The sequence below is a fragment of the Oryzias latipes genome, chromosome 14 (genome assembly GCF_053564925.1).
Source record: "Oryzias latipes strain Hd-rR chromosome 14, Olatipes_Hd-rR_3.1".
Lineage (NCBI taxonomy): Eukaryota > Metazoa > Chordata > Actinopteri > Beloniformes > Adrianichthyidae > Oryzias > Oryzias latipes.
Window position 1 is genome coordinate 26,133,107 of NC_136250.1, and position 13,343 is coordinate 26,146,449.

Below are 13,343 nucleotides of genomic sequence, written 5' to 3' on the forward strand. Positions count from 1 at the left end.
ATATTTAAAAAAACAACTGGATAGCAAAAACAGAGTATTTTTTTTTCTTTTTCAGTTGCTAAGTTTATTCAAGAACTGTGTGGAAACTTTGAGCAGACGCTGAAGACGCTGCTGGCTCGTCCCAATGGCCTTATTGTCGAGGTAATATAACCGGAAGGTGACTGATCAGTCTGCCCCAAAAAGTAGTCATTGCTCAAAGTGCTCATTCTTCATTTCTCTATTCAGATTTCTGCTCTGATCAAAAATATTGGTTTCAATCTGCCCAAAAAGAGCCTCCTCCTTGTGTGGTATCGCACGTCAACCAGACATAAACTTTAGCTCATTCATTAATTATAAGTTTCAGATATGGCAGAGGAACCAGTTAAGGATTTATTTGCACCCTTTTTAGGACAAGAACACTTTATGATTTGAAATTTAAAATGTAAAATCTATTTTCCACATGTGCTGAGGTTACGTTATGGCATCTGAACTTGAAATCTTCATTCTGGATCAAGAAAGAAGAAGTCTAGATGCCAGAACTCAGGACAACATCACCTGGATGAATGAGAACCTTCACTGACATAATGTCCACGTGTTAAAGTTCCACTCAGATCCTCTTTTGATCTATTTTCAAAGTGTTCTCAGTGGTCTTGTAATTCTGATTCTACTGTTTTAGTCAAAATCGTGTCGTTTTCTGGGACATAGTTTCTGCAGAGCGTCAGTAAATCATTACAATTTGCCTCTGAATTGGTGGTGGGACCGCTGGCGCAGAGCAACTGGCTCCCCTTCCTCTCACCCATGACTGCCCAGCGTATTTTCTATGCCACTAATAAGATCTTTGTTAAGCAGCATTTTTATTCTGTTCCTGATTCTCTACTATTTGAATGAAGAAATGCTTAGAAATGCTTTTTAAGCTTAAATTTCCTAATTTTATGTCCTCCGTCAGAAAAATGCTACAAAAAATGTTAAAAACACGATTTTCATCAAAGTGAGTTTAGATGATTATACTTGAAATTAAAAAATGGTTATTGGTTATCCAGCTCTGTTCTTCTAGGAGAAAAAAAGAAATTGTAACAAATTTTTCTTGTGTTTTTGTTTCAGAGATGTGAGGAAATGAAGAAGAAAGGAAACGAGAACTTTCAGAAACATAACTATGAAGATGCACTTGAGTTCTACTCCAAAGCCATCACACTTTAGTAAGTAATGTTTCAATTCAAGCTTTATTTTCTATAGCACTTCTACAATTCATGCTACTCATAGTGCTTTACATAAAAAAATAGCAAAAGGACAGGACAAACAAATGTATTGTTTAAAACCTGCATAATGCCCCCCCCCCCCCCCCCCCCCACACACACACATCATGGGAAGAAAAATGATGAAGTGATGCAATGTAGAAATCTGGCTTTGTAGTGATGTGGGGAAACAATATTTTGGGGACATCAAGTGACCCCCCCTCCCTCCCCATTCAAGTTCACAGAATACACTACCACGGGACACCCCCCCCCCCCCAATCTAAACAAGGAGCCCGACCCGGGAGATCCCACTGCAGCGACCCCGTTTATTGAGAAGGGTCAGCAATGATGTGGAGGATCCCTCTGAGTAAAACACTGGAGTCACAAATAAAAATTACAATGGAAAAATAATCCAGTAATTACATAAATAAACCTTTTAAAGACACATTTAAAGTGGTAAATGTGAATTAAAAAAAGTATATAAATATCAAATTAGTAAAAAGAGAACATATATAAATAGAATATCACGTAAATTCCTAAATTTCTGCTTAAAGCTAGATTAAAAAGGTGGGTCTTGAGCCTTCCTTTAACGACATGAACAGTCTGTGCGGCCCTGAGGCTCTCTGGGAGGCTGTTCCACAGGCGATGTCCATAATAACTGAATGAGGCCTTGCCGTATATTTTAGTTCCCACTTTTGGAACAGTCAAAGGGATATTGGAGGACATCGGGGTCCGCGAGTACTCATACTTTAAAATCATATCAGATAAATATGGAGGCCTAAGACCATAAAAACATTTATAAATAAATAAAAGAACTTTAAAAAGAAATTCTGAATTGCACAGACAGCCAACGCGGTGATTTTAAACTCGGTGTCACGTGTTCCCGCTCAGCTCCTGCCGGCTGTTCCCTGACTGATCTGGTGGATGAAGGCTGACCCCCTATTTACCACCAAGGCAGTAGTGGCATTTGATAATGTAACAGATTACACAGCGAGAACATCTCCAGTATTAGCAACTTGCCAATCCGGCAAGCCACAGCCAGAGCAACACAAGAAGCCAACTGTCAAAATAAACGTTCAAAGTTAAAGAATTCTCTGAATTGAAAGCTACATTCATTCCACGCTTGTAGCAAGCAGCCCAACAGATTTCGCCTTTTATTGTATTTTATTTTTTTATAGGATTCCTCGCCATCCCAGACCCCTTTACCTTCTCCTTCAAAAAGAGCTCAGTGATGTGTGTTGCAGCTCTGACCTCAAAGCTAAGTTTAGCGAGGTCAGTGGAGAAGAAGACGAGCTTTCCTCAACTGAATCCTTTCTTAAGCCAAATGTGGCTCATATGAGTGAGGAGAAGCACCGCCAAAAATCTGTGAAGGAGGAGGCAAGAGAGGCCACGTTCAGAAGAACCAGTCATGTTTTTCATTCAATGTTTACATCAAAATATAAAACGGATCATAAAGAGTTTAATTATTCAGGCTGTCTCTGAATCTGCCCAAACTACTTTCAGTTGGTAAATTGAGCTTTTAAACATTTCAAAGTCCTTTTGCACGTGGATAAACTTGAAGTTTAAGGAGGGAGTTGTAGTTGTAGACTTTCCTTTTTAGCTGTAAACAAAATATAACAGCAAAGAATAAAGACATTTAAAGAACGTCCTTATTTTTCGCTCCTTGAAATAAAAGCTGTTCGCGTCAGACACTCTAGTCAAAAGTCTTTACAGAACCGTTTTTTACTGTGAAATATTGATTTAAAATGTAAGTTTCTTTTGTTTGGATGTAGCACTGAATGTGTACTTAACAGTTTCATTTTCTCTCCAGCCCTGACAACCACATCCTTTATGGAAACAGAGCCCTGTGCTACATTCGCTGTCAGAAGTACCTGTGAGTATTTTCTCGGAAAGAAAACCAAAGATGGTTTTGTCGCAGGATTTTTGACTGTGGGGGTCTCTAAGGGTTTTTCTGTGTTTTGTGGTCATTTCAATCAAATAAATTGATGACTTCAAGGCAGTGAAGCGACTCAGGAAGTTTGTTCTTCTTCACGTTTGGATTTTCCTGCATGTTGGAAATAAATGCATCATGGTTGAGCTTAACTGCCATTAGGTAGTATTGTGAAACACTTTTAACCTCTTAGAGGAAGTGTGTTGATCCACATAAATATGGGAAAATTAAAAGAAGCAGAAATTTAAAGACCCAATCCCATCCTCTTTTGATCTCAGTGGTGTTGTTTTGTTGTTTTCTTGGACATAGTTTCTGCAGAGCGGAAGGAGTTCCATAGAAGTGTGGCTCTGAGTTGTGGTTGATTGGGTCGGAACAACCCTGCCCCTGCTTCCCGTCACCCATAAATAAGAGCTACCAGTTCATGTGCTTTCCCAATTAGCTTACATCCCTAACCCAACATTACCAGTGCAACAAAAATGGCGAGAAATATTGGAGCGACTGGGTAGCTCCAGTCGTATAGTTTTAGTCCAGATTCCAGCTTAGGCAAGGAAAAAACAAACATGATCTATTTGTCTCCAAGTGGATGCTTTAGAATGGAGCAGGGAGCTTGTGCCTTGTCCAGCATATTTTCTACGTCATGATTTTTTTTAAACTGCATTTTTTTATCTGCTCCTGATTCACAATGATTTGAACAAAGAAATACTTAGAAATGCTGTTTTAAGCTTAAATGTCTTCATATATGTCCTCCATAGTCAGAAAAATGCTACAAGAACGTGTTGAAAACACCATTTTTATCAGATTGTGTCTTACACTTCATCTTAACCAATGTGATTCCTTTGTAGAAGATGTTCTTCTATTTTAAAGTTTCATAAACATGCGGTAAAGTTTTCACAAATGACTGGAATGACAGGCAGTTGAGTATTTTTACTGACGGGTTTCCTAAAGTGTTGCTGGTACATTAAATTGATTTATCTCCAACATATTGGAATTTTTTTGTTTTGTTTTGTTTTGTTGCAGAAAAGCAGTTTGTGATGGAAAACGAGCCATTCTTATTGAACCTCGCTGGGCAAAGGTAAAACGAAAAGTCCGCGTTTGCAAGTTTGAAACTAAGGGTTCTGTGTCGACTGGCAGCATGAAAAGCTACACGGCTTTGTGGGTTATACCGATCTAGAAAATCCAGCATGCTACTGTAGAAGTCCATTATTTTCTAAACTGTTGCCATTCTGATTTATGTGCTTCATAAAAAGTGACAGATTTTTTTAAATAGTGTTTGGTTCTTTAAAATCATAATGTCTTCTTCCTCAGTTAAAAATAAACAGCAGTGATGGATTATGGGTACTCTACTTTCTGAGTATAGGAAATGTATGAAGACGTAGTAAAAAAGGGTTTACGAAAAAGAAATGATAGATATACTGTCTCACCATTATGAAATGCCCTCAGGCACGCACTGAGTTGACTGATTCACTCATTTCTACTCGTATCTGTTTCCTTTCTAAATCAACTGGACGACAAAGGCGTGCTAACCACGTGAAGTGAAAGAATAGGGAAAGTGTTTTACAGATTTCTGATTCCCAAGAGGGATTTCTCCATTTGGAAGACGATGATTACTTTCTATCTTACTTGTTTACAAACCGCATCATAGCCAAATTGACTGTGACAATGAGGGGGAGGTCATAGTTTGCTGAGGCTCTGCTGAAGCTCAGCGGGCTTTAGGAGCCAAATCTTAACATGCTTTAAACTCGACACACAGGTTACGTTCTGATCACTCCTCGTAATCAAATCCACATATACTGTGATAGTTTAAGCACCTGCTAACATGTTAAACTCTATCGCCTTGAGCTCTATCGCCGGGCGATTTTTCACCCCAGCAAAACCATTTACACGAATTTGAATGTGTCAAGGAGTCTGTGCCGTCACCAGGGAAGTTTCACTTGTCCCAGGAATGGGTGGACCAAAGTTTAAAGTATCATTTTATCATCTTTTTAGGAATTTTTTTGTTCCTTAAATTCCTAATTTTTCAGTAATTTTTGAGCATGTTTTTAGGTTCTTCCTATGTTTCTTTTTCATTTTGTTACACATACCACCGTTGGAAAGAAAAAAATCAATCTAATTTATTATGAGTTGTCATGTTTTGATCTATTTTTGTTGGGTATATTATATCAGGTAAAAATTACCCGATATAGCCAAAGGGTTCTAGGGTTAATAGTAACTTTGTGAGTTTAGAGGAAGTTCTGTTCCTGTGATTTGTAGGAAAAAGTTTTTAAAAAATGGTTGTTTTCTTAAGTTTTTTTCTTTTCTTTTAAAGAAAACAATAAACTCAAACCTCATCGGTTCCAGGTTGAAGGCTTGAAATAAACATGTTGCCTTTTTACTTTAAAAATTGTAGAGGTTTAGCTCACTATAGTATTTCTATATGAGCAGGAGTAAAAGTACTGCACTGACTGTAAATATTGGGGAGTAAAGAAAGATTCATCATTTTTTTTTTTTTCTTGTAGGGTCATTATCGATTTTGCGAGGCTTTATTTTACCTCGGGGAGTACCAGTTAGCTCTTCAAGCAAACTCTTCAGCCAAACTACTTTGTAAGGGCGACCCAGATGGACTCAAAGATCTGAACCAGCAGTGCTGTAAATTCACAGCTGAATTTCAGCAGCGCAAAGGTATTTTAAACTTTTTATTTTGTTCAGTTTGAAGTGACAAAGATAATCCAAAATATTCAAGTTCAGAGAGATTCGTTTTTTTTACTGATTACTCAATCTTATCAGTTTATTGTTATGATGTGGCCAATGATTGAAAGTACAGGATACGTCATGCAGGAAACGCATAGAATTGCCTTTCATTTCCTGTATAATAAAAGCGAAACTCAGCTTCTATTTTGCTTTCAGGTTCTCAACCAAAGAAAACTCCAGGGTAAGTGTGTGTGTGTTTGTCTCCGGTGGTTTATAGAAAGAGAATCCGCTCTTTCTGACCGAAATCTTCTTTAACATTTGTTTTACGTTTATCCTTGTTTAGTTTTAAAGGAGGCGTCATGGCCAAACAGTCGCAAACTCCCAAAACCGCCAGTAAAGCTGGTTTAGCAACAAACAAGGCTGCAAAGGTGAGTGAGGACCTGCCTCTCCATTCACCACTCACGTCTGTTCAAGTTTTTATTCAGAATCTACTTGATTTATATGTTTGTAAACTGTGAATATCTACAATTACTACACATTTAATTTAGAATGGAGGAAAAAAGGAAATATGCTTGAAAATCTGCTGAATAAATGATCATTTCAATTAAAAAAACAGCTGCTTTTTTTCTCAATTTGTGTTTAGTGGACTTAAAAGGTGGTCTAAACAAGATTATTTGTGTTTTTAACCTGGAAATTACTTTTCATTATCTTCATGGCTTTTTTTGTTTGAACATAAGAAGTAAAAATGTTTTATTCTTAATCACAGAAAACAAGTGTTTGACAGTAATTTCACTGAGTTAGTTTTTTTTCCCCACAAGAAGAATTTTTCTTAACATAATCTAACCTTTTTACTTATTACAGCTTTGTAAAATGTATGTTGTGATCAAATTTGTGTCATTTGAAAGGAAACTTACTGTTTTATTTATAAAAAACCTTTTTATTTAAAGTATTGTTTAATCCTGCATGATGTTTTAAGTGGAATTTTAAAATGTTAAAAGTAACTTTGTGTGTTTTCAGGTCACAGAGGTAAAAATGGACAGGAAAACAGGTGGGTGTGACTGAACTTTGGTTGTTTTTTAGTCAGCTTGTAGAGCCTCTGAAGTTCATACCTAAAGATGTTTCATCATTAAATAAAACTTAAAACTTAAAGAAACTTTAAACTTTAAAACAGTCATTATTTTTGTGGAGAGTTTCATTATCTTACATGTAAAGGTTTTGATAAATGTTTTTATTTGTATTATTTTAGTTTTTTTTTCAAGGCAGAGTCTTGGGTTCCTAGTTTTTCAAATGTATTTATTTATTTCCAAGAGCTTAAAGTTGTTCATTGTTTTTAAGTCAGTCTTGGTGAATTTTTAATTGTTCATTAAGGTGGAATTTAAAGTTACTTATTTGTGTTGTTGTAGAAGTTTATTCTGTTTTCTTTTCTATGAAAAATGTTCTAAGATGTTTAAAAAAAATGTTTTTTTTCAGTAAAAAATGAAAAATCTGCAGAATCAGAGAGCAACATTAAAGACTCTAAGGTTTCACAAAGGTAATAGATTTTATTCCAACTCTTTCAAAATAAATCATGGCTTATTTTTAAGTTGTTTTGAGAAATATTCTTCAGACACCAATTACTTGTTGACCTAAATATTTGTTGTTTTTATCTTTATCTCTATGTTTGAGTTATTTTTACTATAAATTCACAAAATGCTGGACTGGATTTCTATTTGGGGGAAAAAAAGGAAATTTGACTAACTTTCTTCTTCCAGTGCGGCGACAGAATCAAATGTTTCTGCAAAAAAGGAGCCTAGCAGATCTTCAAAGGATAAGGTGAGGACTGGATTACCTGAACACCCTAAATGTTTCGTCTTGAAAAACGTTTACCAACATATCCTCTGATTGTGCGCTCTGCCCAGAACCCAGATATGTCCAGCAGAGGCAAAGACGCGTGTAAAGAGTTGAAATCGTTGGTGGAAGACGGGCACACGGCGCTGTACGACCTCCGCAGTCGCAATGCAGAGCAGGCCTTCAGCAAAGCTCTGACGCTGGTGGAGACGATAACACCTGAGGTAACCCAGCTCTGGCCGTCAAACTCCAATATTCTCAGCCTTTTACAGGCAGATTCTGAGAGTAGTTTGTCCTCACTTCTTGCAGAAGAGAGGTCCATGTTTGGCCACATAAAAACATTTTTTTGTGGCATCAGGCCTTTTTAACCTCCAGCTGTTTCCAGTCTCTCCTCTGTTCCATTCTGCCTTTTGTTAGGGAGAACCGTTGCTCACGAGATCGCAGCTTTCCATAAACAAAGCTTTACAATAGACACAGCAGCTCTGCACGTCTGTGAAAAGTAAAAATGTTCTTGTCACGCCCAGTCACACCATCTGAGGAATGCTTTGTGGTGACACGTTTGTGTGAGCGTAGAACAAAGAGGACAAACTGGACAAGAACCCTTATGTCTACAAGAAGCTTCTTGTTTGTACATTTAAATGGTTAAAGATCCACTTTTTAACATGTTCTTGTAGCATTTTCCTCACAATGGACGACATATATAAAGAGAATTAAGATTAAACTGCGCTTCTCTGTTTTTGTTTAAATTGTGATGGTTCAAGAGCAGAGAAAAACCCGCCGTTTGAAAATGCTTTTTGATTTTGGCTAGAAATTGCATCCTTATAATTAAAAGGCCACTGGGGAAGATTTTACAATAGATACAAATATAGTTGAAGTGGGATTTTAGGTAAAAACAAAGCTAAACGTTTTTTATATTTTACCTTTCAGTCAATATTTGGGTTTACAAGAAACTCTTTCTCAGTCCTTTGATCTGCTAAAAGCTGAGAATTGTGGGATTTTGACAAGAATAATATTTGAAACACATTAAAGGTTAAAAGGAGAGTTTTTGAATGAAATTGTTAAGGTTCCTTCATTTTTTTTCTTCCAGGAGCTGGGACTTTCTACTCTGGATGTCTTGCTGTTACTTTTCGGTCATGCTTTGGCTCTGACAGAAATTGGACAGATTGAGGTAACTGGTGTTCATGTCAGACGACGAGGTGGAGAAATTCTTCACAGCTCTTGTGAAGAATATTTACGGCACACAAACCTTCCAGATGAAAACCTCTGGAGTTTTAAGTTTTTGTTGCCTGAAGCGTTAGTTTTCTTTAAGCTTTCTTCTCCTGTGCTCATCAGCTAAATGCAGCTTTTTATGCCAACTTCAACAAAAATAGTCATAAATAAAAAATAATAAGGCTTGGTGTGATTCTAAAATTTTTATTTGTAACGCTTTATATGAGAAACTCCAGGTTTTCATAGTGCTGCTTCATTTTTCAGACGAGTTTCTCAATCTAACACAGAAGAAATGAGCATAAAGGGAACAGACTGTGATTAAATGAACCGGTCGGTTCACTAAAGTTCTGGCAGTTCTGAAGAACTTGGTTCTTCTGAGATTCACTGCTGTTGAACTTTGATAAAATGATCTAAATTTATGAAACCACAGATGCAAACAAAATGATTCCTGCAGAGATAAAAACTAAAGTTTTCAGATATTTAGTTTCAGAAATTGAAGACCAATTTGAGACCAGCAAAAAATTTAAAATGTTTTTAGAATTGGTTCAAAAAACAAAACAAAAGAAGACGAGCGACGTATTTCTATACATAGAAGCATATCATTTTTATAAATTCACTTTTTAAATTTTGTCATCTTCTTTGGACTTTTTGATATTAAGGCATTTTAAAATAAATTTGAATTTTTTTTTATTGGTCTAAATAATGTAATTAGTCAAATTGTTTGAGGTTTTTTCTTTTCTATTCAGTCTGTGTTTTTTTTAAACTAAATTCTTATGTAAATCAAACAGCTATAAACCTTCTTAGGTTGGCTTTGGAATACTTTAGATTTTCCTCCCTTGTTAGGTTAAGAAAAGCAAACTGCCTTTTTTACGCATTTATTCATTTGTGTTTTTAGCTCTATTTTTTGGAGGGGTGTAGTTTTTAAAAAGTAGAAAGGGTAAAAAAACAAACAAAAAAACACGTAAAATGTTTTGCCGAAGACGACGACTTCTTCTGTTTTTAAAAAAATGAAGGTAAATTTGAAAGCTGTTTAATTCACCGTTGATCCTGTCGAATGCAGGAACTGGGACAAGCAGAGAAACTCCTGGAGAAAATCAAAGAGTATGAAGTTTGGGTGTTTCAGAGTTTGGTTTTCTACGCCACCGGCAGGGTATATCTGAGGGAAAACAGGTACAAATACTTCTCTTTTTTTATTTTTATTAAGTTCTTGAGTGAGTTTATTTTTGTTTTTGCTTTGATATAACGTGTTTCTCTTTCTGGAACAGGTTTGCTGTGGCACTGCAGCAGTTTCTAGATTCTTTGCAGATGGTGAAGAATCAAATAACTCCAGGTAAACTCACCTGGCCTTTAACAAAAGAAGTCGTCAGAGAAACCGAGCCAGAACAGTTCAAGGTAAGAGCAGATCTAACGGCAAAGTTTTCTAAAAGTTTCCTCTTCTTTAGGTAGTTTTTTGGAGTTCAGAAAATGTTCTGTAAGATCAGACAATAATTAAGTAGTAATATTACAAATTAATGGTATGCCGTATCCTCTTGTTCTCTGTACTTTCTGGATACTTTAGTACATCGGTCAAAACTCTGATGCAGCAATTAGATGCTGCCAAAGGGCTAACGTTTCGGCAATATCACCCGACTAAATTCCAAAACACTGGAACCAACTCAACTATGGAAATTATTGAATTATGGAATTATTTTGGATTTTAAACCAGAATCCTCTGGAAGACCTGCTAGTATGTTGTCGGATAGGCGAGGAAATGCGTGCGATTTGTTCAGTCGTCTTGTAAACACACATCCTACGCACTGTGACGTGTGTGCGCAGATGCCAGAAACTTCATGATCGGCTGAGACTTTGAGTAAAACCTGAATCAAAACTGCTTCAGTGCCAAGTTGTTGATGCTTTATTTGGCTTCATCCTTTCCGCCAGCTTAACCTTGCGGGGGAAAGACATAACCGACGCTGTAACTTAAAGAGCAGCACAAAGATTCTTCCTACACGTGTTTGCGCTCGAGCATCGTTTGTCCTCAAGAAAATATTTGTCAAAGAATTTCCTGTAAATTATTTCCTTAAAGATATTTTATTAATATACTGAGTACTTGCTTTTTTGTTATCTTTATTTTAATGTATGCACTATGCCAGTTGACTGTTAAACAAATGATCAAAAATGACCCAAATTAGTTTATTTATTTTATATATTAAAATGTCTAACTTGATGTGTGATTTTGTGCTTTTATTTTGGCGATACTAAAAAAAAAAGCGCTATCCTTTTAAAGCACATTTTGAAGCAACACATTTCTAATGATAATTTAATTTAAAAAAAATAGAGCTGTGGAAAATTGTATGAAATGATTATATGGGTGTTTGGGGGGAAAAAATCAAATTTATTTTTTTGGGCAGATGCATGACAGCACTCCTTCATTCAGCTGTTCAGGATGTAAACCCTTAAACTTCAATTGTCTTTAATGAACCAAATGAACCAACCAACCTCATAATTTCCCGTTTTTGTTTGATAGTAGAGTAGGAAAGCACTATCAGAAACTTATTGTTATCTAATTGGCTTATTGGACTATAGTATGATATATTGCCATTGAGTGTATACATGTTCACTTTCTTATTTCCCATGAAATTCTTATTTTAAACAGTTTTGCTCTATAGTTCATCATTTTGTCTATTTATTTTAACACTATTACATTTGACACATTTCTTAAGGTCTTCAAAATCTCTTTCAATCATTTTTGAGTAAATAACAAAATTGTTTGATTCTAATAAAATAAAATTGTTCTCCAAAAATGTAAAAATGAATACATACATTTTCCTCAACTGACTGACTGGTTCTGTTGTTGTTTTTTCCCCCCCAGGAAATTCTGGAGAGCGCTATAGATTTGTGTAAATATCCTCCTGCGCCTGACGCCATTTGCCGCCTCGACAAGTGCTTGTTCCCTCTGAAAGCAGAAATCTACTTCACAGATCCAGATTTTAAGGTGAATGTCAGCGAGCAGCGACCTTTTGCTTCTTAAGTGCAGTTACATTCGATAACACGGGGACTCGTTTCGTGCAGGGCTTTATTCGGTTATGCTGCTGTCAAAAGTGCAGCGTTGAATTCCACATCACTTGTTGGAAGACTGTGAAGACATCCGTTTTTTCTGACAAGAACGAAAAGGTGGGTTTAGTTTCACACCTTCAGTTGTTTGTGTGTTTTTCCAGCCAACTTTTAAAAAAAAATGTTTTTTTCACACATCAGGATATTTTGCATGATGCCTGTTTGACACCGGATTGCATGGGTCAAATCGTTTGTATCAAAATCTTTGGTCCGACGGGCCTGGTGAAATGTAAGGTGAGGAAGAATCTCTTCATCTCAAGTGACCATTAGATTAAATTGCTGGATTTAAAGTGATTTTTAATATCCCTTTCAGTTTGAAGCTACAATTGTCAAACCGCAGAAGTCGAAGAAGCCTAAAGTGAATCAGAAATGTACAAGGTGCGGCCCTAACTACACATATGCAGTTTTTTTCCCCAGACTTTTGGGAAAATACTTATAAAATAGATACGTTTCAGGATTTTTCCTCTTAAATTTACATTCAGTTTAGCTTGATTTTATATAATGTAATCCTATTATCTAAACCTTCTTTCTGCCAATATGTTGGTTTGGGGTTATTTTTGACATCAGAAGTGTTTGTTTTTGTAGGCGGGACCTTTTCAACCAAACTTTATTTATAAAAATACAACACACAAAAGAGGAAATGATGCAACCCCAGTGTGACCTGAATGGTTTTAGTTTTCCACTTCTTCCCTAAAACATTATTTTATTACGTCTGCTTTTCAACATGATTTTATTTCCCTGAGTAAAAAAATTGAATCTTTTTTTTCTCTCTCTCTTTCCCTGTTTTAAGCCCAAAGAAATTAAAATCAAAAGAAGATCGTAAACTAAAGAGGAAGCAGCTTAGAAGATCGTTTCAGGATAATCAGCCCATTGGCAACGAGATTTTGCAACAAGAAGAAGTTTCTGAGACCCAGAGTTTGCAGAAAGGTACCACTTACATGTCTGACTTGTAAAGTTTGCAACATTTTCTGTCTTTATTTTTTTTCTTGTACCTGAGTGTGAGGAATTATTTAGTAAATTATTTAGTGAATCTCAGTGAAATCTCTCTGGAGTCAATTGTTCACCATTTGCAAGTTTATTTTGATTTATAAGGTATCCATTTTGCTTTTTAAAGTCCCACTCCGATCATCTTTTGATCTATTTTTGAAGCGTTTCGAGGGGTCTTTTAATCATGATAATGCCATTTTAATGGAAAATCCAAAAGCCTGTGTCATTTTCTTGGACGTATTTTCTGCAGAGCGGCATGAGTTCATTAGAAACCGTTGTGCAAAGCAACCCCGACCTTCCCGGGACCCTTGTGACCCTTTAGCTTGTGGCCCTTCCAGTGGCTACATCACAAATAAGCTCTTCATCAAACTCCTTTTTTTGTCTGCCCTTTAACTCATAACAATATGAATAGAAAAATA

General features: G+C 36.2%; 1 protein-coding gene across 1 annotated transcript in view; it reads left to right on the forward strand.

Moving 5' to 3' along the window:
- Nucleotides 1–13,343, forward strand: part of ttc3 (tetratricopeptide repeat domain 3) — a 30,236-nt gene that overhangs the window by 6,586 nt on the left and 10,307 nt on the right. Inside the window, exons 8-26 of the mRNA XM_011483903.4 lie at nucleotides 56–141; nucleotides 1,081–1,175; nucleotides 3,022–3,084; nucleotides 4,159–4,213; nucleotides 5,637–5,799; nucleotides 6,025–6,049; nucleotides 6,152–6,236; nucleotides 6,826–6,856; nucleotides 7,279–7,339; nucleotides 7,560–7,620; nucleotides 7,707–7,859; nucleotides 8,723–8,803; nucleotides 9,905–10,014; nucleotides 10,110–10,236; nucleotides 11,696–11,818; nucleotides 11,896–11,997; nucleotides 12,079–12,171; nucleotides 12,251–12,315; nucleotides 12,728–12,864. Coding sequence (XP_011482205.1) covers nucleotides 56–141; nucleotides 1,081–1,175; nucleotides 3,022–3,084; nucleotides 4,159–4,213; nucleotides 5,637–5,799; nucleotides 6,025–6,049; nucleotides 6,152–6,236; nucleotides 6,826–6,856; nucleotides 7,279–7,339; nucleotides 7,560–7,620; nucleotides 7,707–7,859; nucleotides 8,723–8,803; nucleotides 9,905–10,014; nucleotides 10,110–10,236; nucleotides 11,696–11,818; nucleotides 11,896–11,997; nucleotides 12,079–12,171; nucleotides 12,251–12,315; nucleotides 12,728–12,864 — 1,716 coding nt within the window. The remainder of the gene's footprint in view (nucleotides 1–55; nucleotides 142–1,080; nucleotides 1,176–3,021; nucleotides 3,085–4,158; nucleotides 4,214–5,636; nucleotides 5,800–6,024; nucleotides 6,050–6,151; nucleotides 6,237–6,825; nucleotides 6,857–7,278; nucleotides 7,340–7,559; nucleotides 7,621–7,706; nucleotides 7,860–8,722; nucleotides 8,804–9,904; nucleotides 10,015–10,109; nucleotides 10,237–11,695; nucleotides 11,819–11,895; nucleotides 11,998–12,078; nucleotides 12,172–12,250; nucleotides 12,316–12,727; nucleotides 12,865–13,343) is intronic.